The sequence below is a fragment of the Enoplosus armatus genome, chromosome 18 (genome assembly GCF_043641665.1).
Source record: "Enoplosus armatus isolate fEnoArm2 chromosome 18, fEnoArm2.hap1, whole genome shotgun sequence".
In the NCBI taxonomy this organism is placed as follows: Eukaryota; Metazoa; Chordata; class Actinopteri; order Centrarchiformes; family Enoplosidae; genus Enoplosus; species Enoplosus armatus.
In genome coordinates, this window is record NC_092197.1 from 11,588,109 (window position 1) to 11,614,676 (window position 26,568).

General features: G+C 39.3%; 3 protein-coding genes across 3 annotated transcripts in view; 1 reads left to right on the forward strand and 2 right to left on the reverse strand.

The window, feature by feature from the left end:
- Positions 1-5,440: 5,440 nt before the first annotated feature.
- On the reverse strand, positions 5,441-6,087 carry LOC139301711 (liver-expressed antimicrobial peptide 2). The gene is made up of 3 exons (XM_070925171.1): positions 6,022-6,087; positions 5,765-5,904; positions 5,441-5,474 (listed from the first exon to the last, which is right to left on the reverse strand). The coding sequence occupies exons 1-3, from the start codon at positions 6,085-6,087 to the stop codon at positions 5,441-5,443; spliced, it is 240 nt and encodes a 79-aa protein (XP_070781272.1).
- Positions 6,088-8,955: 2,868 nt separating this feature from the next.
- On the reverse strand, positions 8,956-19,363 carry scarb2c (scavenger receptor class B, member 2c). Its single transcript, XM_070924599.1, has 12 exons — positions 19,241-19,363; positions 18,344-18,501; positions 16,652-16,796; positions 15,778-15,969; positions 15,489-15,580; positions 13,279-13,398; positions 12,174-12,352; positions 11,916-12,034; positions 10,307-10,380; positions 9,800-9,851; positions 9,239-9,391; positions 8,956-9,074 (listed from the first exon to the last, which is right to left on the reverse strand). Exons 1-12 carry the CDS (start codon positions 19,361-19,363, stop codon positions 9,036-9,038), a joined length of 1,446 nt encoding a protein of 481 aa, XP_070780700.1. The 3' UTR covers positions 8,956-9,035.
- A 3,034-nt stretch (positions 19,364-22,397) lies between these two features.
- rai14 (retinoic acid induced 14) overlaps positions 22,398-26,568 on the forward strand; it is a 36,743-nt gene continuing 32,572 nt past the window's right edge. The window contains exons 1-2 of the mRNA XM_070924402.1: positions 22,398-22,421; positions 23,864-23,945. Of these exons, the coding sequence (XP_070780503.1) occupies positions 23,910-23,945 (36 nt within the window). The 5' untranslated portion in view covers positions 22,398-22,421; positions 23,864-23,909. The remainder of the gene's footprint in view (positions 22,422-23,863; positions 23,946-26,568) is intronic.

A 26,568-nucleotide genomic window follows, 5' to 3' on the forward strand; every position in this document is an offset into this window, starting at 1 on the left:
CACACTTTGGTTGTCAAGGGTGATGAAAAATGCATTGAACTTACTCCATGAGAATATACTAATTAGAATTAACAAAAGGAATTAAATAAGTCACTCCTCAACACTGTTCCTGTCCAGTCACTTGAGTTTAGGTCTGGCTCTAAGAGCTGAGGCCATCTGAATCAAATGTTTGCAAGTGCAAATGTTTTCAATTCAACACAGATGGACCATGGAGACATGTTTTAATGCTGCATGTAAATGTAATCTGGATAAATTGTGTCATTGTTGTTTGTGTCTGCATGTGAAGTGTTTATGTTGATCTCCCTGTGGATCCGCTTCTTGATTTTTCTTAGTTTTCTGGCCTCAGGGGCCTTTCTAGCTGTAATGCTGTGACAGGCTTAAAGCCTCGGGGAGCTAATTACAGATTTTAGTAAAAACAAAGTGCGTCTTAAATTCTGGGATAAAAGCATCCCAACAGAATAGAAAAAAAGATAAAAACATAAAGCACAACTGCAGGCTACTGCTGGCAGAGTCTGCTCCCTCACTTCACACCGCTGGTCCTCCAGTCAAAGTCCTACTGTGTTGTCTGCCTCTGGCCCTCAGCACAGCCTACCCTCCATAATTCAGTCAACCATTAACAAACTCCTCCTCTCTCTGCCTGGGCCAACCACAGTCTCTCACAGTTACTCAGCTGCTCTGTAACTAGGGCAGCTGCACTGCAGAGATGCTCCGCTGGCACTGCAAAGAGTAAATACATCTTCACACCAGTTTAGTTAATTCAACGTGTTGTTCCGTATCCAGACGCATTGCTCTGATTTTACAGACATCAAGCTTGAAACAAAGATCTATACACATGCAGCATAACAATGGTCATTATCCCTTCATGAAATACAGCTATGAGGACCGTTGCTAACTTTAAAAAAGTGCATCTGTAAACACACAAAATATCTAAGCACAGTGCTGATGACATTCAATCATAGAGAAGAAGAAACCAAAGTGAATAAAGATGAAATAATTCATTTTAAGTTATATTAATGTTGCTAGGATACAACCACACACCATTTACTGATGTCTGCCCTCAGCAGTGTTGCAAAGTCTTGTTGTCATGTTGTGAATTTAAACTAGACTGAAACTCATGTTCAGAAAATGATATATCTTAGATGCAACATCCTGTTTTGGGCTTCATGTCATACATCAGTTCACAGACGTCAGCTTGTTGTGCTCCTCTCTGGGGCATAATATGTAAACAACCTAAACAACATCTGTTACAGATGACCATGAAGAGGTAATCCTCATCATCACATCGCTGCAATAAACAACATGGTAAGAATACCACGTCAACAAATAGTAAACACATCAAAAATATGCTCGTAGGCAGTAATACCCCTTGATCATAAATACCATCCATAATAAAATGGGTTAATCTATGTTTATGGTGCGATGCTAACACTGCGATGCTAACACTAAAACAGAACCAAGAGGTAAAAGAGAATTTGATATTGTTGCCAAATTACACTTCTTTTAGGTTTTTATGTATATTAAGCACAGATACAAGTTTCCCGGCAGCTAAATGTGCCGTCATAAGCTGGACGAGTGCTCTCTTCTTGTTGCCTGTTAAAGCTGGTAGATTAAAGATGTCTGAGCCATTGAACGCGCTGCTTAAAGACAGGACAACATCTTCTATTAGGCTCTGATTGTTGGCTGCTGAGGTAACTATTTCAAACCAGAAGGGCCATCCTCTCTTCATCTCTGTTTAACCAGTGATGGTGATTATTGGTTAGGAAGTTATAGGTAAAGATGTTCAGGGTTAGGGTTAGGGGGTTGCTACATCTTATCAATATAAAAAGTGGATGTGGCTTCGCTGCAAGAACCTTCTTCAGAGCCCTAATTCAAACAAAAAACATTTATTATTATTTTTATTATTCATTAAGCTATTTAAAAAAAACTATTATTAGACTATTATTTGGCCCCTAATTTCATAGCTCCACAGCAAAGCTCAGGAGGTAGAGCAGGTAGGCCCTTAATCATAGGGTTGGCGTTTTGTCCTTGAGCAAGACACTGGATCCTGACGGATCCCAGTGTATGTGTAGGTGTGAGGAAGAAATGCTTTTGGACGAAACCATCTGATTTTTACCTTCAGACTAAAATACATTATCGCTAGGTAATTCTAATAATCTGTAAGAAACAATCACAAACAACAGAGCAGAATAATTTAAAATCCATATGTTGTCATTTGATTATTAAGATTAATGTCTCTGGTAATGTAATATGAGGGATAATATAATAGTGGAGGGCACTGAATCGTGATGTGTCCTGTCCCCACTTGTTTCAGTTCAACAGTTCAATACCACAGGAAAGTAGGGCAGTGTGACTGATTAGCTGTCTGCAGAGGACCAACAATTTTCACTGCAAAGCGGAGACGACTCCAGACCCCTAACTTGCGGCACAAAAAAAAAAAAATCCATGCCAACAAAACAGCTCCGTGCTCTGGGTACTGGAGCACACTGAGATGGTTGAGATGAACTGAACAATTTCACTGGAAATGTCTGTCAGGTCAAGTCAGCCATCTCGCATGAGGGATTGGGAGTGTGTGGTTCTGTGAAAGGTCCACTGACTCAGATGATGCTGCTGCTGCTTGTTATCAGCGATGTAATGAGACAACATCATTACAGCTCATATGTGAGGAAAAGTTTCAGTAAGAACTCAATAATAGTTAAACATGATCAGATGTGACGTAAAAGGTAGAAGTCAGATATGGACAGAGAGAAGAGGAAGGTCATGGATGGGAAGTGTACAGTGTGGCCTGGTACCTGTGTGTTTGTTTTCATAATGGAAATGAAATGTTTAAAGTGGCTGAAGAAGGACAACATGTTAGACAACAAGAGAAACACACATGCCAAAAGAGCCGCCCATGACAGAAGTAGCAGATCTCCCTCTTACACACACACACACACACACACACACACTATCACGCACGCACAGACGGACTTAAACAGCAGATAAAGTGAGACGAAAGACTAGAATCAAGATGCAACTGAATGATCGACTTCAAGGCAAAGCAGCTAAAGCACATAAAGAGACAAGCGCTCGTGCATCACCGGCGTCTGTCCTGACGCCCTTTAATATCAACACCTACTTGCAGACAGTCGTCAGTCAGAGGTGATGACCATCCTCTTCTTCCAGGTGACTCGGACCTGCAGGTGTCCCATAAATACGTGGTTAGGTCCAAATATCAAGCAGCCAAACAATTAAAAAAAAATCACGCGACTTCTCGACGCACCTTTGACGTCAAAGGTGCATCAGGAAGCTGTTACTTTCATCTCTGTTTCCTGATACCTGCGGTTAAAATCGACGGCCTCACCCGGGAATGTAAAACTATATTACTGGGTGATATGAAACCGGTCCGACATGGAGGTCCGGGCTGACACAGCGGTCCCCACGCCGCCGCTTCAGCACCGCTCAGCCTGGCGGAGATATGACGTCACGGTGGCTGTAACCAATAGAGAGGGAGAAGCGTCTGCCACTCAAGACATCTGGTATGAAAAGAGTTCCTATAAATATCTTTTTCTTTTTTTTTAAGAATGATAAAAATAAACCTTATGAGTGGGCTTTTTGACATATAGCCTACTAAGGAAATAACATACATATTATAATTAACTATACTGAATTAACATTATGGTCATATCATGCCAAACTTTGCGTCCTTCTATTATCTAAAATAAGCATCCTTTTCATTTTCATCATGGATAATAATAACAATAATAAAGCCCCACATGAGTAACAAATAACTTTGACATGCTTGTAGAACTAATCAGTGTAACTGTTTAAATGCCTCAATGGAGCCATGTTGCATGAAGTCACAACAGTGTAACTCTGAACTAAGCACACACTTTTAAACTGTTGCTGTAATAATTAGTTTATAAAATACTACAGTTTGTTGGTCAAATCACAGTTAGCATATTCTTCCCACTAAACCTGGCTCAGATCGCCCTCCAGTGGCGATAATTCGTCAGTGATCGGCTGATGCATCCATTTTCAAGGATGGTTGAACAATATGTATCATGTGGTTATTATATACTGTAAACTTCACATCTAAATTCAAAATCCGCATGGTGGTTAAGCTGTTCTTTGGGTATCAAAAAAGGCATCCTCAATAACCAAGAGACAGGGTTTGTCTCCACATTCACAGCAAATGGATGCAAGCTCCTTGAGGTTGGATGTCTTTCAGGTGCACTTGTGTCTTCTTTATCATTCAGGAACAGGCCACACTAGCCACTGGCTTCCCTCTATTTGAGCCTCAAGGCCTGTTGGATGTGAACAAAGAGGTCTGAGAGTAGCCCCACCTCAGCATGGGATATAATCCAGAGCATCAAACTCATCGCATGTGAGAATATGTATTCCAGCATGGTGATAGAGAGGACACCTCACAGAGTCAACCATGTTAAATCTGTTTAAGAGCCGGACTGAGCCACAAACATCAGTATTTCAGTGGACAGTCTGACTAGCTCTCCTCACCAACACAAGACATAAAAGAGTTGAGAGCAGCTTTAACGTCTGTTCCACAAAAAAAAAATCCTCACAATTCCCGACCCTACTATCCATTTCAGGACCTTTGACACTGTAACTATGGCCAGTCTCCTGTCAGTTTTCACACAGATGGGCCATATTTATGTGGTCTATATTTATTTGAATTTAAATATTTTTTGTTGTTTATCATGAGAGCTTTTCATTGAAAACAGTAATAAAGAATTAATGATAATTCAAAATATGCAAAAGCAGTGAGACAAAGCTTGTCCCTTGGTTGGTGATGAGTGAGGAATGGCCTTGGATGAGTAAATGCAGACATATTTAATTGGACTTTAAAAATGATTTCAATAAAAAAAAATCCCAGTTGTGTTTTTTTTTTTACCTGCTAACATCAAAGTTTTTATAATCTTTCCTGCATTGAAAGAGTAAAAGGAACTGTGAGGGATATTTTCATTTGTTCGGAACTTGTTGACAAACACAATGTGGGCAACACAACCTCTTGGAAAAGTATATTTGAATATTTACATAGTTTACAGTATGTACAAATAAATATATAATAATAACATGAACCAATAAACTCAGAGCACCTCACAAACTTTGCATGAATATTTATAATAAAAACATATTTTTACAGCCTGTCTGATGTTTTAGACAAATTCAATTCTAAAAATCAATATTTCTCTAGATTTTTAGCCATTTGACTGTTCATGTGAACGCAGCATTGACAGCTTTGTTTTGCTGCAGTGCCAGATCAGATTACTTTAACTGAATGCATAGTCTGATAAACTGCCAGCAGGTCTTCAGTCCAAGCCAGAATATCAGAGCAGTAATTTTCACACAGGGTTCATTTTGAGACAGGCCGCTTCAGTCCATAAGGCAGATGTTTGTTTTGTAGACAGTCACACTGATGGAGTTATGTTTGTCTGTCTCTTCTTCAGTTGGAGTTCCAGAAGGAACACATATTTTTCCTGTAAAGATAAGGAGTAACTTTATTGCAGTGTCATTACTTTCTGACTTTGTCCACAGCGTGCAAAATGCACATGGACAAAACTTCACACACTACACAAATGAAATACAGAGATATTGTTGCATACAGTCTGTCAAAACTACAAAAATGAGCATTATGTCTATTTAATATCATGGAATGTAGTAAATTAAATTAATCAGAAACACAATCTTCTGACTGTTTTCTGTGAATGTTGTCTGGTTATATGTCTGATGACTTGGGGTTCAACATCTCTGAGAAGCTCTGCTGTACCTGCAGTATTTTGTGCCACACTCTAAGTGATCCCTGCAGCTGGCGCCCACAGGCTTCATGCTGTTCCAACGCCACAGAAGTGACCGTTTGGTCCGCTGGAGCAAACCATTCCAGTCTTCAGGTACAGGCAGTGAATTGACCTGCGAAGGCAAATATAAGAATCCCATCAAAAAGCCATGATGTTCTCTGTTAGCACAAAAGAGATAAAGCAAACTCTCAGGACATAAACAGTAAGTGGTTACTGATTACTAACTTACCTGAATGGCGCAGATCAGAGACAGGAAAACGGAAACCACAATGATTTTTTCCTGAAGAGTCCTCATGTTGTCTGCAGATTCAAGTTCAAGAGAGAAGCTGTTCTGTGTGTTGTCCCATACCACCTGTATTAAAGGCTTTAATTGGGTTGGGGAGGCGTTACCCTTCGGCAGATATTAAAGATTAATTCTCCAGTTTGCTACTTTAATGACTGAGGCTGAGGTTTGGCAGAGAAGCTGGTCTCAAGTCAGAGCCAACGATGCAAACAGTTTATGCACAGTGGTGCTTATCAGTTTTATAATGACAACCAAAAGTCAAAGTTTATCTGCAGGGAGCCAAAGTACACTTTAACCCGGTAATTAAGGACAATTCCACGTCGGAGGTATCTAAGTGAAACCTTAACATGTGTCATGGACTGCAGAAATGTATCCATCCACTCATTTACTTCACCACTCTGACACCATGACCTCTGTGCTGAGATGTGACTGCTCACAACTAAACCACCTTACTGTTGATACATGAATGGTCCTCCTCTTGCTGAAGGTTCTCAGCTAGCTTGGATCCTGAGAATGGCTGAGATTTTCTGGCCAATGAATGATGTTTGCCAAAATTAGAGGTGCAGAAATGATCACTGATTTTCTCTTGGGCCAGACACTAACTCCTCTTCCACCCATTGATTATTCAACTTGAGCTTCTCACATGTCAACATTACAAAACTGTGGTAATACTGCTGTGAATATCCGTTTGAATGTGGTGCTGAGCGTACATCCTTAGAGTTAGACACTTTGGGAAATACTCTTATTCACTTTCTCCATCGATGCCACTCTCATATCTGGCCGTTAAACATAAAGCAGTCAGTTAGGTTAGCTTAGCATAAAGACTGGCAGTAGGGGGAAACAGCTAGCCTGGCTCTGAAAAACATGTGCCTACCTGTATGTCTAAAGCTCACTAATAAACATGTTATATCTGTGAGTCTTCTGGCAACCCCACTGCACCTGGCCAAGAAATAGTTCCAGTATGTATCTCCACGTAAATACATATCCACAACATCAGGGATTAATTAGGGAGCTTTATTGGTGCTGGTAGGCAGATTTGTCAAACTTTGGAAACAGCCAGTCAAGTTGCATTGTGGGTAATTCAGGTGCCAGGTGTTGACATGGAAGAAGAATGCATGGAATAAAAAGTTGATTCTCTGGTTCTGCTGCATCCATTTTGATTGTGTTTTGAAAAGTTGAGTCTCAAATGCAACCTCCCTTAAAAAGTTTTAACAAAGAAAATACAGTGTACCTTACAATTACTGATTCATCTGTTGAAATCAAGAGGGGCGTGTGTGTGAATTAAAGTTTAGCTATAATCAACAGAAAGGTTTCCACACTGACTTTCAACATCTACCAATAATAAATTAGTCAGACCAACCCTGAAGTTCGTCATAAGTCGATTCATGCTTTACTTTATCAAACAATTTTGCAATATGTGATGGAGGAACACAAACACGCCTTCAGATAATATGAAGCAGGTTTATTGAAGTTGTAGCAAATGGCAAGACCATGTGCAAATTGTTAGATATGTGACCTTTTGAGAGTATGTAAACAGTGATTACATTTTGATTTTTACTATGTAGGAGTTGTAGTGTAAACAATATTCTTATTTACATATAAAACAAAGACGACAACAAAATTAACACAAAACAGCCCGTCAGTGATGTGCGTGAAACAATGGTTACTCAAAAAGCAAAAAAAATGTACACATTGTAGTGACATACTGTGCCGTGCCGGACAAAAAGTCTGTTGCATTTTAAGAATGGGTGACCTAATCAGCTGTAGCCCAATAAAAACAATGTCTTTTACTGCAAAACTTTAAATAAAGTCACAATCAATAATCTAATAAAATACTGTTCAGAAGTGCAGGACCATGAAAAACATGGATAATTCCTAGTGGTTAAAAGGAAAAATACAATTTTCTATTTGGTCAAATATTTATCAGCAGTAGCATGAAGCTGTTCATACACTGATTTGAGCCAAGAAATCACCCTCCACACCAGGCAAAACTCTTCCCTTTATACTGCTACTGCTGAAGTAATACTATTTGGATGTTATTCCACATTTTCCACTGAAGGCTACGACAGAGGACATGGTTTTAAAAGGACGCTGATCCAGTTCACTATAGATTCAGAGCTCCAGCCAGCCCAAGAGACAAACAGATCAAAACAAAAACCATCAAATATGATATTCTCACAACATCCAACAAATAACTTTGCGTATACTTTGTGACAATACAAAAATGTGAAATGATGTTACAAAATTATTAAACAGGATGTTTCTCTTGCATTAAAACAGCTGTATAAACTTACTTCTTACTGATGCCTCAACAATCTCACCAGACCGCGCTAAAAACAGATTATTGGCCCACTTTTAAAAACATACGCTGACAGTATTCCTTCATCGCCGTTTCACTTCTGTAGCCATTTGTCTTATGGACACACAAACACTCACATATACACATACACACATACACACACACACACACACTCAGAAAAGCACAATTTTTTTTACAAACAGCTGTTTTTAGCGCCATGTTCAAATAATTAGACATAAGAGTATATATTATATTATATTCCCGGAGGTTTGATTAGTTCAGTTCAGTTCGGAGTCTCCAGACAATTCAAATTCAGATTCAAATTACTCAAATCATGTTGTTTCAATCCAGAATCCAATATTTAGATGTAAATATAAAAAAAATATACTCAATTTCAGATTTCATAAGAAAAATAAAAAAAATAGGAATTTTAATGGACTTGAAAGGAAGACATTAACCCCAAACGTGCACACAGTCATCTTCACTTTGTTTCCTAAAAGCATCAGATAAAAACAAAACAGATTAAAAGGTGGAACTCTTGTTATCAACGGAAACTGTTACTTGGGGGTTAACGGTAAATACTGTGGATCCATTGAAGCCTTGAAAAATTGAATTATACTGCAAATATGGCAATTCTCCTCCTTTCACATCCTGTTCGGTGCTATGATGAGAGCAGGGGCTGTCGTTCAGCAGCAGTGCTCTGGAAAATGAAACCAGACACAAAAATGTTACCTTAAGACGGTGCTGAAAAACATGTCTCTTAATTGACGTATAAACATACATATTCAACATATCTAATACACAATAAAACATATTTCACTCTAATAACTTACTAAAACGTACTCAAATGAAACAGACACTCACCTCAGGGACCTTCTGTCGACACATCAGGAACATGAATACTCCTCCCAGAATGATGCCTAGACCAATCAGCATGAACGGAATGTTCACCACGACATTCTGCTCGGCAACAATCACTTTCAGCTTCAGGACCGACGCGTCGTCAATGACAACACTCTGAGAAGACGAGAGGTAGAGTTCAGCATAACTTAAAAACACTGCCAGAGGTAGATTATTTATCAGAGTAAAAGTTAAACTTTGTTATTTCACCATTTCATGTCTGTAATCTATTTGAAAGCAAATACAAAATTTCTAAGCAACTGAATGCCTACCTGTGAAATCTAACCTTTTTTATATAAATGCATTTCAATGTGGGCTACCTAGTGTAATGTCTGAAAGGTGGGATTCAGCAATGAGATGTATCATTTCAAAATCATGGTAATAGTGTCTGTGATATTATGTATGACACATACTTGGATGAACCAAGTGTGAACAAGGTTGAATGTGGCATAGATTGGATTTGGATTGCTGATTGGAGTTTGTTCAGTATATGACAAAATGACCGAACGGTGTGTGTTTTTGTACCTCATTGAGATAAACCACAGGAAAGATCACAGTCCTCACATTTCCGGTTTGACTGTAAGAAAAACGTCATTATTCACAATGTCTTACTTACTATCATAATGATGTATTTCATTGTCCTTATTAGTAATCTGAACATTTGCCTATGAGTTAACGAATGAATGACAAAGAGACATGCAGAAAACTCTTTCAGTTCATGTGTACATTTAGTTTTTCTACATATAGCTTGACAACATGTATATCTGTTCAGTCTGGACTCAAGATTATTATCGCTTTGTTCCTTCAGATGCCAAGTAGATACATAACAAGTTAGCCACGACTGTCCAAAAGTCCATTCATAATGATGATGGTGGCATAATTGCTTTACAGGTATCTTACTGGTCACCCTTCCTAGACTTGGGTGCAATTACAGCTTCATCTCATCAAAGCCAATATGGTGACTGAGATCGTTTATGACAAAAGGTGCAGTATCTCAACGACAGAGAGCGATGAAGGCGATGAGCTGATTACCTGAAGGTGGGAATTTGCTCGACATACACGTTGACCTGGAGCCGCTTTGCTGCTTGCAGGATGATTCCTGTTAGCTGCAAAACCGAATTAAACTTTGTTAGGGAACGCATGTTTTAAGACAAACTTATTACAGCATATTCAGCACCAATACCACATGGACACAGGACAATATGTATTATGTTCAAGATCTTTATGCTGCAAACATTTCTCAGTAAATGTACTTTGAGCCTGGTTTGCAGAAATGAGAGAACACACCAACCCACATACTGTGTACTCACAATAGTGAATTTAGCAACATGTATCTGTGTACATCTTTATTGTAGGCAGCCTATCACAGCAGAGGCAGAGGAGGTGGTTTGCTCCCCTCGTGAAGTTGTACAGGGCACCGCAACCCAGTATTTATGACAGAAGTCGCAGGACTTTGATCAATCTCAATAATCTCACGCAGCGGCACAGTGATGATTACAGCACAGGAGGAAGGATAAACAGACGAAACAGTAGCTTGTTTACTGGTTTCAAAGACTGATGCCACCATGTTACATGTTGGTGTTAATGACGTGTACGTGACTAAATATGAAATGAAAGTGTATGTGTCGCAGATGGGTCAAGTAGATAAAACGTTCTTGTCCACATGCATTCTTTAAATAATTTACACCTTTTCCAGAAATATTTTTCACCATCTTTGATATTCATGCATTATCATGTTATCTGACATATACATAGTATCAAAAAATAAACAGAAAAAAGGCAAAAGGAGTTAAATAAAGTCAGGTTCATGCAAAGCAAACACTGCATGGCTGCCAAAGATAACAATGTGAAGAAAGACACACAGAACCACAACCCTGTTTTATAATTTGACATTAACTTATTTATGTCTTAACTGTTTATGTCTTTGTAGTCCAATTAGTTTCATTTTCCGGACCAGAAAAAAAATCTGATTTTGTAACAAGGGTTAATCACTATGAGTCATTTATTAGCTCCTATTTTTACAACTGTTAGAAGAAATCCTTTGATAGGTGGACCATTACAGAATCATTTACAGTACTTCTTTCCTTGTTTTTGTCTGTCTGTGTTTTGAGTGTTTCTGTCAAATATTGTTGTTAACAATGTCTCTTATGGATTTTTTTTCTAAATTGGACTATGACGCTATGGCAGTTTAAGGGTCAACAGATGTCCAGTGACACACTGTCCTCCTGTTTTTTTAAGTCTGCTTCCCTTTATCAAGGCTTTACCACAGGCTCAGCCAAGTTATTACAGTATTACAAATGATAAGAGCTGTTAGAGCTTATCTTTGGTGACAGCTCCGTTCCATGTACATCTGCTTTAATTTTTAACCACTGTTTAAAAAAGAAAAAGAAGCTCTGCATCGTGGGTAACCATTGGCTTGAAGTCACAAAGCTGAGATAGTTCACCATCTAGTGGCAAACATGTCACTGTCACCTTGTGTCCAGTATTATTGAAATGAAAAATATGTAAGATGTAATTTAAAGAATTTCATACTAGTTCATTTAATTTTTTTGAGGAAAGAAAATGCCAGACATAAATAATTATTCCAAGCAGAGTATTTTCACACGTCTTAAAAACGAGGAATTAAAGCTGAAATTCCTACCGGATTGATATCAATCGCAGTCTGGTGGTTCTCCTTGTTAGGCTTCATGCCAAATACATCCTGAACAAATTTCTCATCTGCCTGGTAGAAGTGTGGTGAAGACATGATGATGGGAGCTCCTGCACACAGAAAATATGAAGTAAGAACAACACTATGAAAGATATTCATTTCACTCATGATGAAGCATTTGCTTATGTGACACCATGGAACATCCTTGTGTTTTTTCATACAAGACCAGTTGCTTAATGCATTTCCCACCTTGTTTACAAGGGCTGACATTAAGCACACCAGAGCCCAGGCAATTTCCAGCAGGGACACAGAAGCCTGTGTTGGCTGGGTTCAAGGTCATATTGGCAAACACCTCGTCAGGCAGAGTGAAGCGGTACCCAGGGATCCCCTTCACTGTCACATCCTTCTCGTACATAGCATACAGAGACCTTGGAGACAGAGTCAGATGCTGGTTAATCTATGCAGGAACAAATAAGTTCTGTAAAGCTGAAAATGCAACAAAAGAGAGAGGGTTTGCACAAATGTTGTACATGAGCTACGTGGTAAGCTGATTTGTAGACAAAGAAAACCTGGTTTTAAAAGTGTTTAAAAAGATTGTGCTGGTCTTTGACATGTTACTGCCTCATTAATCTTAAATGTCTTTTCACAACATCAGTCAGCAGTGAGTGGACCTGCACACGCTGCACTCTCAGTTCTGATGTGTGAACAGTCAAAGAGAGCTGCTATTAGTTGTTTTAAGCAGCACTGAATAGGTAGTATGCTAACAGTGAGCTCATGCCAAGAGGCCAACACACCGGCCATGCTAACAAACAGGCTAAATCGGTATCCCTAATCCCATATCCAGACATGAATAACACTGAGGGGAAAGGCTTAGGGAGGCATTCATAGACTAGGCAACTCAAGCCAGGCAGGTAAGACCAAGAAAATGATGACTGAAAACTATACTTGATTGAAATCAATTCCATATTACCTAAAGCTGAAGAGTTTATGCTCAGCTGTGCTCAATAGGCAACCAAACAAAATGAATGACTGTTGTTCAAATCTCCCACTCAAACTAAACCCACGCTAAATTCACACCTTAGACAGTTTTGGAGAAAACAAAAACAAAACACATTAGCTTAAAGGGATTTTGCGTTATAGGCTATTGAAAAGCTAAACAAAGAAAAAAACAAACAAATTAAACCTATGGTCAAATGTGAAGGTTCATCTGACTCAATCTTTGCGCATCCATGAGATTTGGGAATACTACTGTAAGTACATATATATATATATATACATACATATAATGATTTAGTGCATGCCCAATTACATTGTGGACATACATAGTCTGTAAAACACTCTGCAGTCTACTCACCTGCACAGGTCAGAGGAGAACATGGAGAGCGTCTCATTCTTGGTGACGACTGGATGGAAAGACGCTCCGTTGGTTCCATTGATCATATTGCACTCATCAGATGTCCACCAATTCAGCGAGCTGCATGCACACAAAAAATAATTATATTATTAATTTCAGGCATTAAGAATACCCAGCACCTGACCATTTCACCATTTGTTTTGTGTGTGTTTTTAACTGATTTGTTCGGCAAAGATTATGTTTTTTAAATGTGTTAAATAGTGATGGCTTGTAGTAGATCAAGACCGAAAATATTTGTAGGTCAGAAAAAGCTTGGCTGCTGTTGCTTTTGCCCTTTGAATGTTTAAGGAATAGGTTGACATTTTGGTCTTTGGTCTTTGTGCTAATCGTCTCCTGGCTGTGGCTTCATATTTAACTGACAGATATGAGAGCGGCATCAATCTTCTCATCCAAATCTCTGCAAGAAAACAAATAAGTGCATTTCCCAAAACGTCAAACTACTCCTTAAAGTGCAGCGTTAGCTCGCTAGCAAGTCAAATATGGAAGACTATCATTATACCGTACTGACAGACAAAGATGAAAGAAAATCTTGTGCATAAAAGAGGGTTAACATTGGTGTTGCTTTTTGACATACACTATATTGCCAAAAGTATTCACTCACCCATCCAAATAATTGAAATCAGGTGTTCCAATCGCTTCCATGGCCACAGGTGTATAAAATCATGCACCAAGGCATGCAGACTGTTTCTACAAACACTTGTGAAAGAATGGGTCGATCTCAGGAGCTCAGTGAATTCCAGCGTGGTACTGTGATAGGATGCCACCTGTCCAGTCGTGAAATTTCCTCGCTCCTAAATATTCCACAGTCAACTGTCAGTGGTATTATAACAAAGTGGAAGCGATTGGGAACGACAGCAACTCAGCCACGAAGTGGTAGGCCACGTAAAATGGCGGAGCGGGGTCAGCGGATGCTGAGGCGCATAGTGCGCAGAGGTCGCCAACTTTCTGCAGAGTCAATCGCTACAGACCTCCAAACTTCATGTGGCCTTCAGATTAGCTCAAGAACAGTGCGTAGAGAGCTTCATGGAATGGGTTTCCATGGCAGAGCAGCTGCATCCAAGCCGTACATCACCAAGTGCAATGCAAAGCGTCAGATGCAGTGGTGTAAAGCACGCCGCCACTGGACTCTAGAGCAGTGGAGAGGCGTTCTCTGGAGTGACGAATCGCGCTTCACCATCTGGCGATCTGATGGACGAGTCTGGGTTTGGCGGTTGCCAGGAGAACGGTACTTGTCTGACCGCATTGTGCCAAGTGTAAAGTTTGGTGGAGGGGGGATTAGGGTGTGGGGTTGTTTTTCAGGAGCATACCAAGAGATTTTGGACAATTCCATGCTCCCAACTTTGTGGGAACAGTTTGGGGATGGCCCCTTCCTGTTCCAACATGACTGTGCACCAGTGCACAAAGCAAGGTCCATAAAGACATGGATGAGAGAGTTTGGTGTGGATGAACTTGACTGGCCTGCACAGAGTCCTGACCTCAACCCGATAGAACACCTTTGGGATGAATTAGAGCGGAGACTGAGAGCCAGGCCTTCTCGTCCAACATCAGTGTGTGACCTCACAAATACGCTTCTGGAAGAATGGTCAAAAATTCCCATAAACACACTCCTAAACCTTGAAAAGCCTTCCCAGAAGAGTTGAAGCTGTTATAGCTGCAAAGGGTGGACCGACATCATATTAAACCCTATGGATTAAGAATGGGATGTCACTTAAGTTCATATGCGAGTCAAGGCAGGTGAGCCAATACTTTTGGCAATATAGTGTAGCTCTGATGAACAACACGGGCCTGTGAGTGAGTTTTCTGCGGCACAGATAACCAATTAAGTAAGATGCTTTAACCAACTAATTAACTTCTAATAATCACTTCATTAATCATTACAGACAGGCCCGGGGACAGTATCGCATCAACTGTGATAAGACAATGGTGGGAAAAATCAACAGAAAACTGTCTTTGTGATGCCTTCATGTTATCAAATAGGATGAAACGAGCTTTGATCATATTCCTGCCTGTTTCTGATACAATCACTTGTGTAATGCAACTCTCACACATTTGAATTGCATGTAATCAGTGCTTCTCACTGATTGGATTTACAGAGCAGGAGATAATTCTCATTGTCATTGTGTGCTGGAGGTGAGAGTGGAGACAATTACCTTTCACCGTTCCATGTATCCACTCTGGCAAAGTCCTTGTAGTTTTGCTGACCAGTGAAGAACACATATTCACCATCGTTGGACGCATTGTTCTGTAAGAATAAAATGAATACTTTCAACAAGCAGTTCTCACACAAGAAAAAAAAACAGATTTACAATTTACAATTAATGCGAAACTCTATGTAAAGTCTCTGTGCGGCTTTCTGATATATTTTGTACCTTTTTATGAATAAGCACACTCCACTCTGTACAAAGTATAAAACAATGTATTCATATGCTTAAATGAGACCTTATAGAAAAGTCCGAAAACATCATCCAGCTCGGGTTTTAAAGTTCTGAGGGCTTTGAGCAGGCCGTCTTCATATCCCCACAGCAGCTCTCCCACTGTGCGGGTGGTGAACAGGCCTTCCTCTGTGGCCTTCATGTAAGAGGAGACCAGATTGGCCACGAAAGTCTCGTCTTTGAATTTCTCCATCACCGTCTACCAGGAGAAAGAAGGGAAGGACAACCTGTTGTGCAAAGCGCTAAATAGCACCAGTTCCATAAAGAAGGCTATGTAATAGAATGAATCATTTACTGAAGTAACATGTAAAAGAACCTATAGGAGAGTTCACATTACAGCAGCACATTACAACAGAACATACTATCAATCTCAGTGCTGCAAAACATTGTTTACTGCTATGTTTCTGTAAAAGGAAATAACTTCCAATAATGCAAAATAAATACTAATGCTAGAGAGACCAGAATAAGATTATTAGATAAAAACAACTAAATACTGTGTACATTTAAACTATTTCATTTCTGTGCCAAGTAAAGTTTGTTTAATTATTATCAGAAGAAGTTGGAAAGAATTACAAAACATGCATCATGAATGATATAAACATAATAACGTATGCCTTGTTTAGACAATCCTGTCACTCTAGTATGTTATAAATAGCTGTAACCTGAGTGTGTTGTTACTCCACAGCGTGAAGGACTTCTTATTTGTTTCAAAAGTAATGTTACTCCTTGTTGTCTACCTTGTAAATATTAATTAAAATATTCATAAAACACAACTTCCTCATTTGTATGTTGCTGCCCAATAAAATAAATAAATAAAACCAGAAAATGAAACTACTGTGACTCAATGATGTAATAATACTTCATGGCTTTCTGTGGCTCACCATTGCAGGGATGTTGACTGTCCTGATGAGGTCGCTCTCTGGACCTCGGGACATGTTGCGCTGGAAGATGTAGGTCTTAGTGTTGACAGCTGTTACTTTAGTGCCATTATCCTGGAAGTTTACTTGCTCCATAGGCCGATACTCTCTGTGTAGAAAAAAAGAACAACGGGGTTAAAGTTGAAAGACGATAATTGTTGATACCTCCTTGTTACATTGCTGCATCTACATATCTTAAGAGAAAAACACCTTAAATAAGTTTGTGCAGGATGAGGTTGTCTCTAAATTTCATTCGCAGTATTAAACAAAATGTTACATTAGCATCGTACGATACATGAAATGAGTATGATTCATCACATGCAGCCTTTTACAATGTTCACTACATGCAGTATCAGACTGTAGAGTAAAGGCTATTGTTACACAATTATAATGTTCTATATTGAAAACCATATATTTGTCTTAAATATAGCATAATGCAGGAAGTAGAGGTTTCCTATACTGACTCAATTGCATGTGACTGTCAAAAAAAAAAAAGAAGAACACATTTTTGCAGTTGTTGAACAATGGCGACAGCTACTGTGATGCATTCCATGACAATCTGTGTGAAAGTTTAGGTCAGGAAGTGAGCAATAATGGCCACGAGGTGCCTAAAGCTGCCCCTTTAACCGATCAGTGAGTGGAACATTTGTATCTGTTCAGCTTCCAGTGCGACTGTAAAAAAGTTCAGTGCCAGGAAGAAAAAAAAAACATCTCAGGTGTGTGGTACGATATGGGTTTACAGAATAATATGAACTTTAAGATTTTACGAGTATGTAAATGGATGACAGAGTTATTTCAAGTATTGGGTGGCAAATAAAACTGTTGGCAGCTATTCAAAGCTACTGTGTCAGTGCTGAGAGACAAGCTACATTAAGCTGGCCAGAAACAGAACCGCACTACTATCTCTACGCTTCTGTCTCTGCAAGCTGTCACTGTCATTTTTGAAAAGATTATTTGGTGAATTTTTAATATATTTTGTCCGCCATTTCCAGTAGATACTATCTCTTTTCCCAACAAGATGCACTGTAGCCACACTAATTATGTAGACATAAATTTACATGGGTAAACTTTGTTGTTGTAATAATTTCAACTTGGCACCTTCATCATTATTCTTTCAAGTGAAGAGTACCATTCAAAACTTCGATCTATTTTAATAATTCTTGGATAATTGATATCTTTGTGGACTTATGTTCTTTATCAATCAAAACATTTTGTATTATAGTGTACAATGTATTGCTTATGCATGTTCTGCTTTCTTGTGCACTGCTGCCCTGTGTATCTTTGGGTCCTTTCTTTCCTCTTTGTGTTTCAGTTAATCTAATCATCAGCTTTTTGGCACCTTTCTACCTTGAGGGATGGCAGTCTTTGTTTCCATTGTATGAGCTGCAAATGTTCAGTTGCAACCTGTTGACTGGGAGACAGCCAAAAGCTTTGAACTCACCCCACAATTACCTGGAGAACTGTATGCAAGTGGCTTTTCAGTTTTTACATGTTTTACTGACTTGACAATTTGGCTTCTTCATGTGTGATGTTAACAGTTTAGAACGAGGCATCTTGAATGCGATGGCTTTTCCGCCCCTCTCCTTTAGATCTGTGTGGCACTTCTGTTTTACAGAACAGATGAATAGTTATGTCTTTCTCTTACTCCTCTCTCACCTGTATGTATACGGTCCAATCTCCACCACGGCAGGCCTGTCCCCATCCAGCACCTCCGCAGGATTGGTCAGGTTGAAGAAGTAAAACTGCATGTAAATGGGGGCTGGTGGATTCTCCCAGGCCTCAAACGCCTCAGTGCCATTCTTCAAAACTACTTCCTGAGAGGAACAAAGGGCAGTGGTTAACTTGTTCTGCACAGTTGAGAAAAATGTGTGACTTCAGATGAATAGTCTTTTGCTGACTAAGCTGTCCTCACATCATATGACAAACGCAGCAGCTGCATAAACCTGCTGCAAGTGGCGAAATCACAGGATTAGCTGTCATGATATGCCATTTATCTCACGTTGAAGTGGGCCAAGGAGGGCAGGATATCAGAGCAGAAAGAGACTATAATAACTAACTGTGGCGGATATCCATGTGATGCCGATTTGAATACGTTAAACAAAATAAAGAGAGATATAAGATAATAATGCGAATGCTTGTGACATTGAACATTTCATCAGAGACTTCATTCATGTTAAACTGACATAATAATACCCCCAAACAGCTAAAAACATAGTTCATTAAACTGACTAACTAGTTCGACAGGGTCTGGAGCAGCATTCACAACATGTCTAACTCGGTGAGTCGTTTCAAACAACAACCATTCCTAAATGTGACTCAGTCGTGAAACAAGAACTTCATAAATCAGCTAGCCAAAAGACCTGGAGCTGTCTAGCAAACATTTCCATAATTAAACTCAAGAGGCGAAACCGAAACACAACAGAGTGTCTTTGATGTTTTGTCAAATCACGCTAGCTAACATCTACTGTCAACAAAATGTCTAACGTTAGCTTAGTTAGCGATTATTCAACGTTAATGTCTGTTATAAAACGTTAGCCTGAATAAAACGCTCACCTTTTCCACCACCGACTGTATGAAATGTGGAAACACGCCAGACAAAACCAAAGAAATACCCAGGATCAAAGTGAGTATAGAAAAAACTCCGATGGTGTAAATACAGCATGACTTCAGTAGCATGGTGAAGCAGCAGGCTGAGAGCTAACAGCAGGAGCTTTCACTGACATTAGCGACTGTGTGTGTGTTTGTTTTGATCGCCCAGGAGCTTGCTCGATGGAGAAGAGACACACATCCGGAATGAAATACTTCCCTGTTACCACTTCCGCTTTCTTCGAGAGTCGACGGCCTACTGGAGCATGTAACCGTGACGTATACACTATAGTGATATATTTAGGATAGCCAAATCAATGCAAGTTGTAATTTATAATGCTAAAATGTGACAGTGCTCTAACATACATTACACGGTAGACCAAATTGTGTTTTTCCACATTCGTTGGTTGTTGAAGCCCAACTTGCAGGGAAAATATCTGTCCTGCAGCTAAAGACTCTTTGTTTTTAGTCACATGACAGTAATGTATGTCATGAAACTTCAGTTTATAGTGGACCATTTTGTTTCAAACATAGGCTATAAACCATATATATAGCAATAGCTAAAGACAAGCAAAAGCTGAGCACAAACTGACAACAAATTAAATACTTGGAGGTTTTACATGAATCCAGGAAAGGGTCCATTTCTAAAGCTGAGCTATAGTTTTATTGGGACGTCTGTTGGAGAATATTTAACATTAAGACTCAAGTAAAATATGTATTTTAATAAAATAACATAAATCTGAGCTTTTACATGTGACAATTTAATATAGTCCAACAGTTTGAATGTTATCATAACCATGTTGAAACTCAGGTTGAACTCAGGTTATCTGAGTGTAAACAAATCCAGGAGATTTAATTGCACCATTGTTTCTGCATCTTTGAAAAAAAAAAAGAGAAAAAGAATAGATTCTGTTACTATTGCATTGTGGTGTAGGATCAAGGCTGGATTACCTAATCAACAAAGTGGCCCCCAAAGGCCCCATATTCACTTAGTGACAGTTGGTTTGTGGTATTTGATTAACTGCATTGTGAATAATCACCACAAACAGGGGTCTATTTTTTTTACCCCCAGCAGGTAAATCCAACAATGCCTACTATATTTTACACACATATGTACTCTTACTTTCCACTCTCAAATGTTGTTCAACCTCTCCATACCTAAAATAAATCCCTATCTTATCAGAGCTTAAATAAACCTTGGGCAAGGAACTTATTTGCTTATTTGCCTTGAATCATTTCTTGACCAAATAACTCTATTTTTACCATTCAGGTCGTGTTTGAGGCATCCTCATCTGAAGGGTGCAGACAGGATGTAGAAGAACTTAATAACATAGAAAACATTCACCTGAAATGAGATCTTTTGTTCTGTCACTTAAAATAAGTGAAGTGTGTGTGTGTTATGCATGCATTCAGTACATGTTTCAACATAAGCAGGTGTGTACCCAAGTCAAATATCTTCTCACAAATGCACAAAGTCTATGGCTTGTATGACACTTTTGTGCTAGGCCTACTATTAGAAATTAGAATTTATTACCTACTATTTATTATTAAATACATTATTATTATTATTCACATTACTGAACAACTATGTAGTAAATAGCTTCTCCACTAGATGTCACTGCCTTGATATTTACTAAGCCTCCATGCCACTGCCTACATTCTTTGTTGGCCTGTAAACTGGAGTCATGATACTTGTTGAGTCAAAATGTCATGCGTCTGTGTCACACTGTCTATTTCTCTCTCTCATTTTCCTTTCTCTCTCACACAGAAATTCCAAAATTCCAAAAGATACCCCTCATACAAATTTAGGAAATATTTTCAGATGCCAGGACAAATTAAATAGAGTTTATAGAAACTTTATTTGAATTATTTATACTGAAATGAGGGAAAGTGGTCGATTTATTCAACAGATATTGGCTGTAAATGAAAAACATTTGCTTTGAATGAATGGTTTTAGTTTAAGACAGACACACAGACAGTGAGGTAGCCCAGGTAACATTGTCTCATCTTACCAAATAGCATTGACATTACAACCTTACAGCTCTGACACGTTCTTACCTGCATTAATAAGTTTCATTGCAGTGCTGTTGCGACATAGTCCCATATCATCAACATGACTTGTGTGCCTGGCAGTTTCTCAACCTTAGAGATGGTGCACGCTGATTTTACATATGAAGACCTGCTAACACATTGTGAGCACTATCACAGCCTGAAAAAACAGTTGAATAGTGTCTTCTGGAGGAGCTTTATGAAGTCTGCGATGCATTGTGGGAAATGTATGATCCAGCTTTTTGGAGCTTGGCCCATGGGGACTAAAAGTCGGACTATCTTGCATTAAGTTTGACCATTCTTATTAAAAAAGATGTGTCTTGCAAGTCCCCCAACTTTATGGAGGTGCAATGCTAATATGCTGGAAAACACAAAACACACAGACTAATTTATTAGTTGTAATTGAAAGTAATTTACATTGTTTGAAATATGTGATATTGGAGCTCCTTCTATATAGAAGTTTGTTGTATGAGGGTTAGGGTTAGGTAACCCTAAACCCCTAACCCTAACCCTAAGTGTATGAATAGCTAACCATTTTTAAGGGGGTCATGGGAGTTCAGGGGTCTGGTCAACATAAGGCATACATATAACATATATCATAAATGAAACATATAGCCTACACTGTGCTGAATTAGCAAAAAGTCATGTCAGTGAAAGAGTAAGAAGGATTCAACTCTATTGTAATGTTTTCTATTCTAGCTGTGTGAGTGTGGTTTTGAGGGAAATACCCCTTTAACCAGAACATGAATGGGGCACAATGGAGAACACAAGAGGGCTCGCTCGCCGCGGTCACGAGAGCACTGGGAGAGTGACGTCACTTTCCTAAACCGGGCAACAGCAGTTGAGTTGAGTCCCGAGCGAGAGACAGGCAGGAGTCCGTGAACAGCTCAACTTTTAATGTATGCGTGCCGAGTCGGGCCAGTGTGTCGGGGCGCACTGTTTTCTCCTCCTTTATGCACTCTCCTGCTCGACTTAGCTCAACAACGGCTCGCTGTTTTCTCGCCGGCTCGGTAGCTAATCTGGTTTTGGCACAAAAAGCGGTTGTGTGTCAGTTTCTTTTATGTGTCCAGCCCTCCTGCGACTCCCGAGACATAGCGGGGTAAGTGTGTCCGGCAATTTCACATCATGTAAGTAGTTGTTGGTGGAAATGATGGCTGGGTTTTTTTTTTATTTTTTTTTTTACAAAAGCCTCTCAACTAACTGTTTGTAGTCTTAGTGAATGAAACGGCTCCTGGGCAGACCCGCGGCGCAGTTACAAAGCGTCCAATCTGATATTCAAGTGTTTCGTGTGCAATGATACACGTCGCGCGCATTTGATACTTTTTGTGCTAAACGAGTTGCAGTTTTACTCATATTTGTGCACGTATTCATACATAACTTCCATTGTTTGAGGAGCAGCATGCAAATATGCACAGGTATCTACTTGATAAACTGTGCTCTGAGCTGTTTGTTGGTAGCAGTGGACATGATTCCTGCTCTAATAGAAAGTTTGCTGTCCAACAGTGAGACGACAGATTTGTATATCTCTGCTCATTTTTCTATAGAGATTCACAATCCACCACCACTTCATTGTTGTTTTGCAGTGATGGTCGGCTGATATTTTACAGTAAATCTCCCCAGAAAATGAATATTTGTTTATGAATGTGGTAGGAAATTATTGGTGAATAATCTGAATGGCCTGAATGTTGCTGGAGGAGCCCAGACATGGCTGTCCTTGATGCACCCGCCTACAGTACACATCAGTGTCTGCCCACGTAAAACTTAAGAACTCATCTGAATAACTCCTTCTAACTTATGCTTTATGAATGCACACATTTTTAGATATTGTTCCTTCAGGACCTAACTGGCAGCAATCGTTGCAAAGAGGCTCAAATTGCTCACATGGTGCTCATGGTTGAAATAGAAGCAGACACAGAGAACCCTGGAAATAATAATAATGAAATAGACTAATTTTGACTGGAATGCTCACAAAGATATTTTTGGGGTAAATCATTGACAAGGTCATTTCAGGCATGAAAAATTGTAAATTGCTAGAGGCAGTTAAGGTGCAAAAAATACAGTCACCAGACATGCCCAAGGGATCTGTGGTGATTTAAAACATCCTTTATAGGAAACAATACAAAGCCGGATACCATTTCCAGCAACAGGTTTAAATTGGAATTGCATGTGGTATGAAGTTCATTCCCAAAACGACACTTTAATTGGAGAGGGATAGTAGCTCGAGTATAAACTTCTATGATCAAAGTCAATATGAAAACGTTTTGCACATTAGCTTTTGTCACTTACTGTAGCACTAGAAGTCATGCTGCTGGTGAGACTTTAATAAACAGCATATTTTAGTTTTTATTAGAACAATGTTGATTTACTAAGGCTGTAACTCCCTGCTGCCGTGCTGCACATTTACACCTCATGTTGACTGTAACTTGTGTGGATATAATACCTGATGAGTCAGGTAGTTTAGTCTTTTCAGAAACACTTTGAGATGGAAGCAAACATCTCTGAGGCTGAGTTCAAACATCTGTGTTTTTTGTTTCTTCACAGCCTTGACTGAGTGATTTAGTGAGTGACTGCATGGACCGGACTGAACATGAAGAGCCTCAAAGCCAAGTTTAGAAAAACTGATGTAAGTACTCCAACATATGTTCATGGCTGTGTGTGCACATGTGTGTGTCTGCATGTCTGAGTCAGTGTCTGTGTATGTACGGCTGTAGCAGTTGGGGATGATTTATGGCAGATTTGTTCAACCTCGGGGTCAGCAGCACCCTGTGGCTTGTTGATATTTTGCTATTTAAGAGAAAATAAATAGGTTTGAAAACTAAAATAAATAGATTTGACTCATAATCTTGGTGCAATCCATTTTGAGCTTTCTCTGTGCTCTTGTAAACTAAAAAAGTAGTGCCATGCTCAATTTCACATGACAACTTGTCAGCTCTAATTGTGGGTGTCATGAGAACTTTGGGACCTAAAAACAGGGTCATGAGTTTCAGAAACTATGATTTATGGTGTTAGCGATATGACACAGACTTTTATACCGACATGTTGAGTCACTTGAAGGTGATTGTACTTTCGTGACGTGATGTGAATTTTTTTTAATCAATCCTACAAAACCACAAATATCCTCAGATGAGTTGCTCCAAGTGAGGATTGGATCCTGCTGACTATGAATCAGTCTTTAGGGAGGAATTTCTTTATTTTGGTTCAGTCATTTATTCGGTCTAAGATACTCTACACTCACAGGAAGTGAGGCGTCTCCACAGCGTCTGACTCATCTGTTGTCACGGAGACCGCAATGACATAGAGCCAAACGCCAGACAGGAAAAATCTGGAGGGTTGCTGGATGAATGGGATGCGTTTTAGGGGATAGAGGGAGTGTCAGAAGTAGAGAAGTTGGTCGAATGGAGAGAAGAATGCCAATTATATGAGACACTTGGTTTATGTTGACAGTTTCCATGAGATTAAGAGTGTGTGGCAGGGCAGGATGATGAGCTCTGGGTAAATGGTATGCTCTGTTGAGAGAGAGAGAGAGAGAGAGAGAGAGACGAAGAATTAGGTGGAGTACATCCCTGCTTTTACTCAATTATAGCCTCAATATACTGCAAGCCATAACTAGTGCATGGATGTGTAGAGAGCAAGACTTCTGCTAGTGGAGAGCAAAATCAAATCACCAGAGATCCTCGTGTAGATCATCTTGAAGAACAGTGTTGATAAGAAATACAGACACAAATATATGTCAGTAGAAAATGTGGAAAACAATTATTTCTAGTGTCTGATTTTAACAGACTGCAATTTTACATGGACCCACAGCCTAATATTAGTAAATTATTGCAAATTCAGTCAGCTATGTGGGGGAGTACAATAGTGTCCATTGTTCTAGAAAATGTGGAGTCCAGCGTTGGACTGCAAGGTCACAATAGTTTCTCCCCAAGTGTGTAAAATGGATGGTGGCAGTCTCACCTTTCCTGGTTGTTTTCCACTCAAAACCTGTATTGTTACAGCAGGAGTTGTAAATTGTTTGAGATGGATGCTTTTGGAGTGAAATGCTTGCCCTCACTGAAATATCCAGACGTAGGCGGCATGACAGGAGAAAGGGAAGAGCAGTGGATGTGAATGTTGCTTAGAAACACGACTGAAGCCATTTGCAGTCATGCATGCCTTTGCAGACCTCACACCCACATACACTGTCGCACTTTGATTGCTTGGATGTCGAATAATTTTTCTGTTTGTCTTTTAATTGTAGTAAATCCCCATTTTCATATCTGTGTATTGATATGATATGATACTTGATACTGATAGAAACCACTGGACTGTGCTTCAATAGTCATAGTCAAACATCTAAAACTGTATAATGTGCATACACATTATATAATAAAATGACTGTAAAAGCAGTTTATTTCTGTGCATTTCGTTTATAATGCGAAGCCCTGCCCATCGTCCAAGTCAGTATTAAACCCACAGTGTATGTATTTCACCCTGTGTGTATTGATTATGTACTATAATCTCAAAACAGTGTATTTCTGTTCTGCTGCATTCTGGAAAAGCATATAACAAACTAAATTCTGAGATTAGATATTTTGTGAAGCAATAATGCATTATTTTAATCCAAAGAAAGATCCATAGATATACTTTTAAATCAAGTGCTTTCAGTGAAGCACACACTCATTTTTTTTATGCAGAGGGTAAAACAGTGCCAGCATTGTAGTGCACACATGGTGATTAAAATTAATGGTCATGATTAAGATATGCAGAAAAAACTTCTCACAGGCCAGCAGCATGTTTACCCTCTGAGCCAATAGTCATTCCATTGCTTTTTATAGAAACCCTGAACAACCGTAATAGACAGAAAATATCTCCTTGCTTCTATTTTAGGCTGTGTGTCAGTGACAGATTACGCAGGAATGTTTCCCCCCAAAACCAGCCCTTCATCTTTTAAACAAAATAACAGAAACTTAATGCCTCTGTAAATAGCTTTTCTGTGAAGTCAAGACGTTTCCAGATTATGTGTAATGGAATCTGTGTTTTAGTGTCAAATCTTCACTTTGAGGATCCTCCTCCAGCCCAGTGAACTGAGGCCTAAATAATGTAGACATGTTAAAAATGGGACTGGAGGAGAGAATAAGATGTATTGTTACTGTAATATGATACAGACAGTCTAAGGGCTAAATGTTGAGCTGGATGATATGACCTGATAAAACCGTGATTGCATATTTTCATGGCTATAGACGAATGAGAAAACAACATGCATATGT

Excerpts from the sequence above, each read along its gene's own strand:
- LOC139301711 (XM_070925171.1), bottom strand. The coding sequence starts at position 6,087 with ATGAGGACTCTTCAGGAAAAAATCATTGTGGTTTCCGTTTTCCTGTCT. Across the intron at positions 5,905-6,021 it reads CTCTGATCTGCGCCATTCAG|GTCAATTCACTGCCTGTACC; the intron begins GTAAGTTAGTAA and ends TTGCCTTCGCAG. Across the intron at positions 5,475-5,764 it reads TGTGGCACAAAATACTGCAG|GAAAAATATGTGTTCCTTCT; the intron begins GTACAGCAGAGC and ends TTATCTTTACAG.
- scarb2c (XM_070924599.1), bottom strand. The coding sequence starts at position 19,363 with ATGCTACTGAAGTCATGCTGTATTTACACCATCGGAGTTTTTTCTATA. Across the intron at positions 12,035-12,173 it reads TGTCAGCCCTTGTAAACAAG|GAGCTCCCATCATCATGTCT; the intron begins GTGGGAAATGCA and ends TTCTGTGTGCAG. Across the intron at positions 9,852-10,306 it reads GAGCAAATTCCCACCTTCAG|TCAAACCGGAAATGTGAGGA; the intron begins GTAATCAGCTCA and ends TTTTTCTTACAG.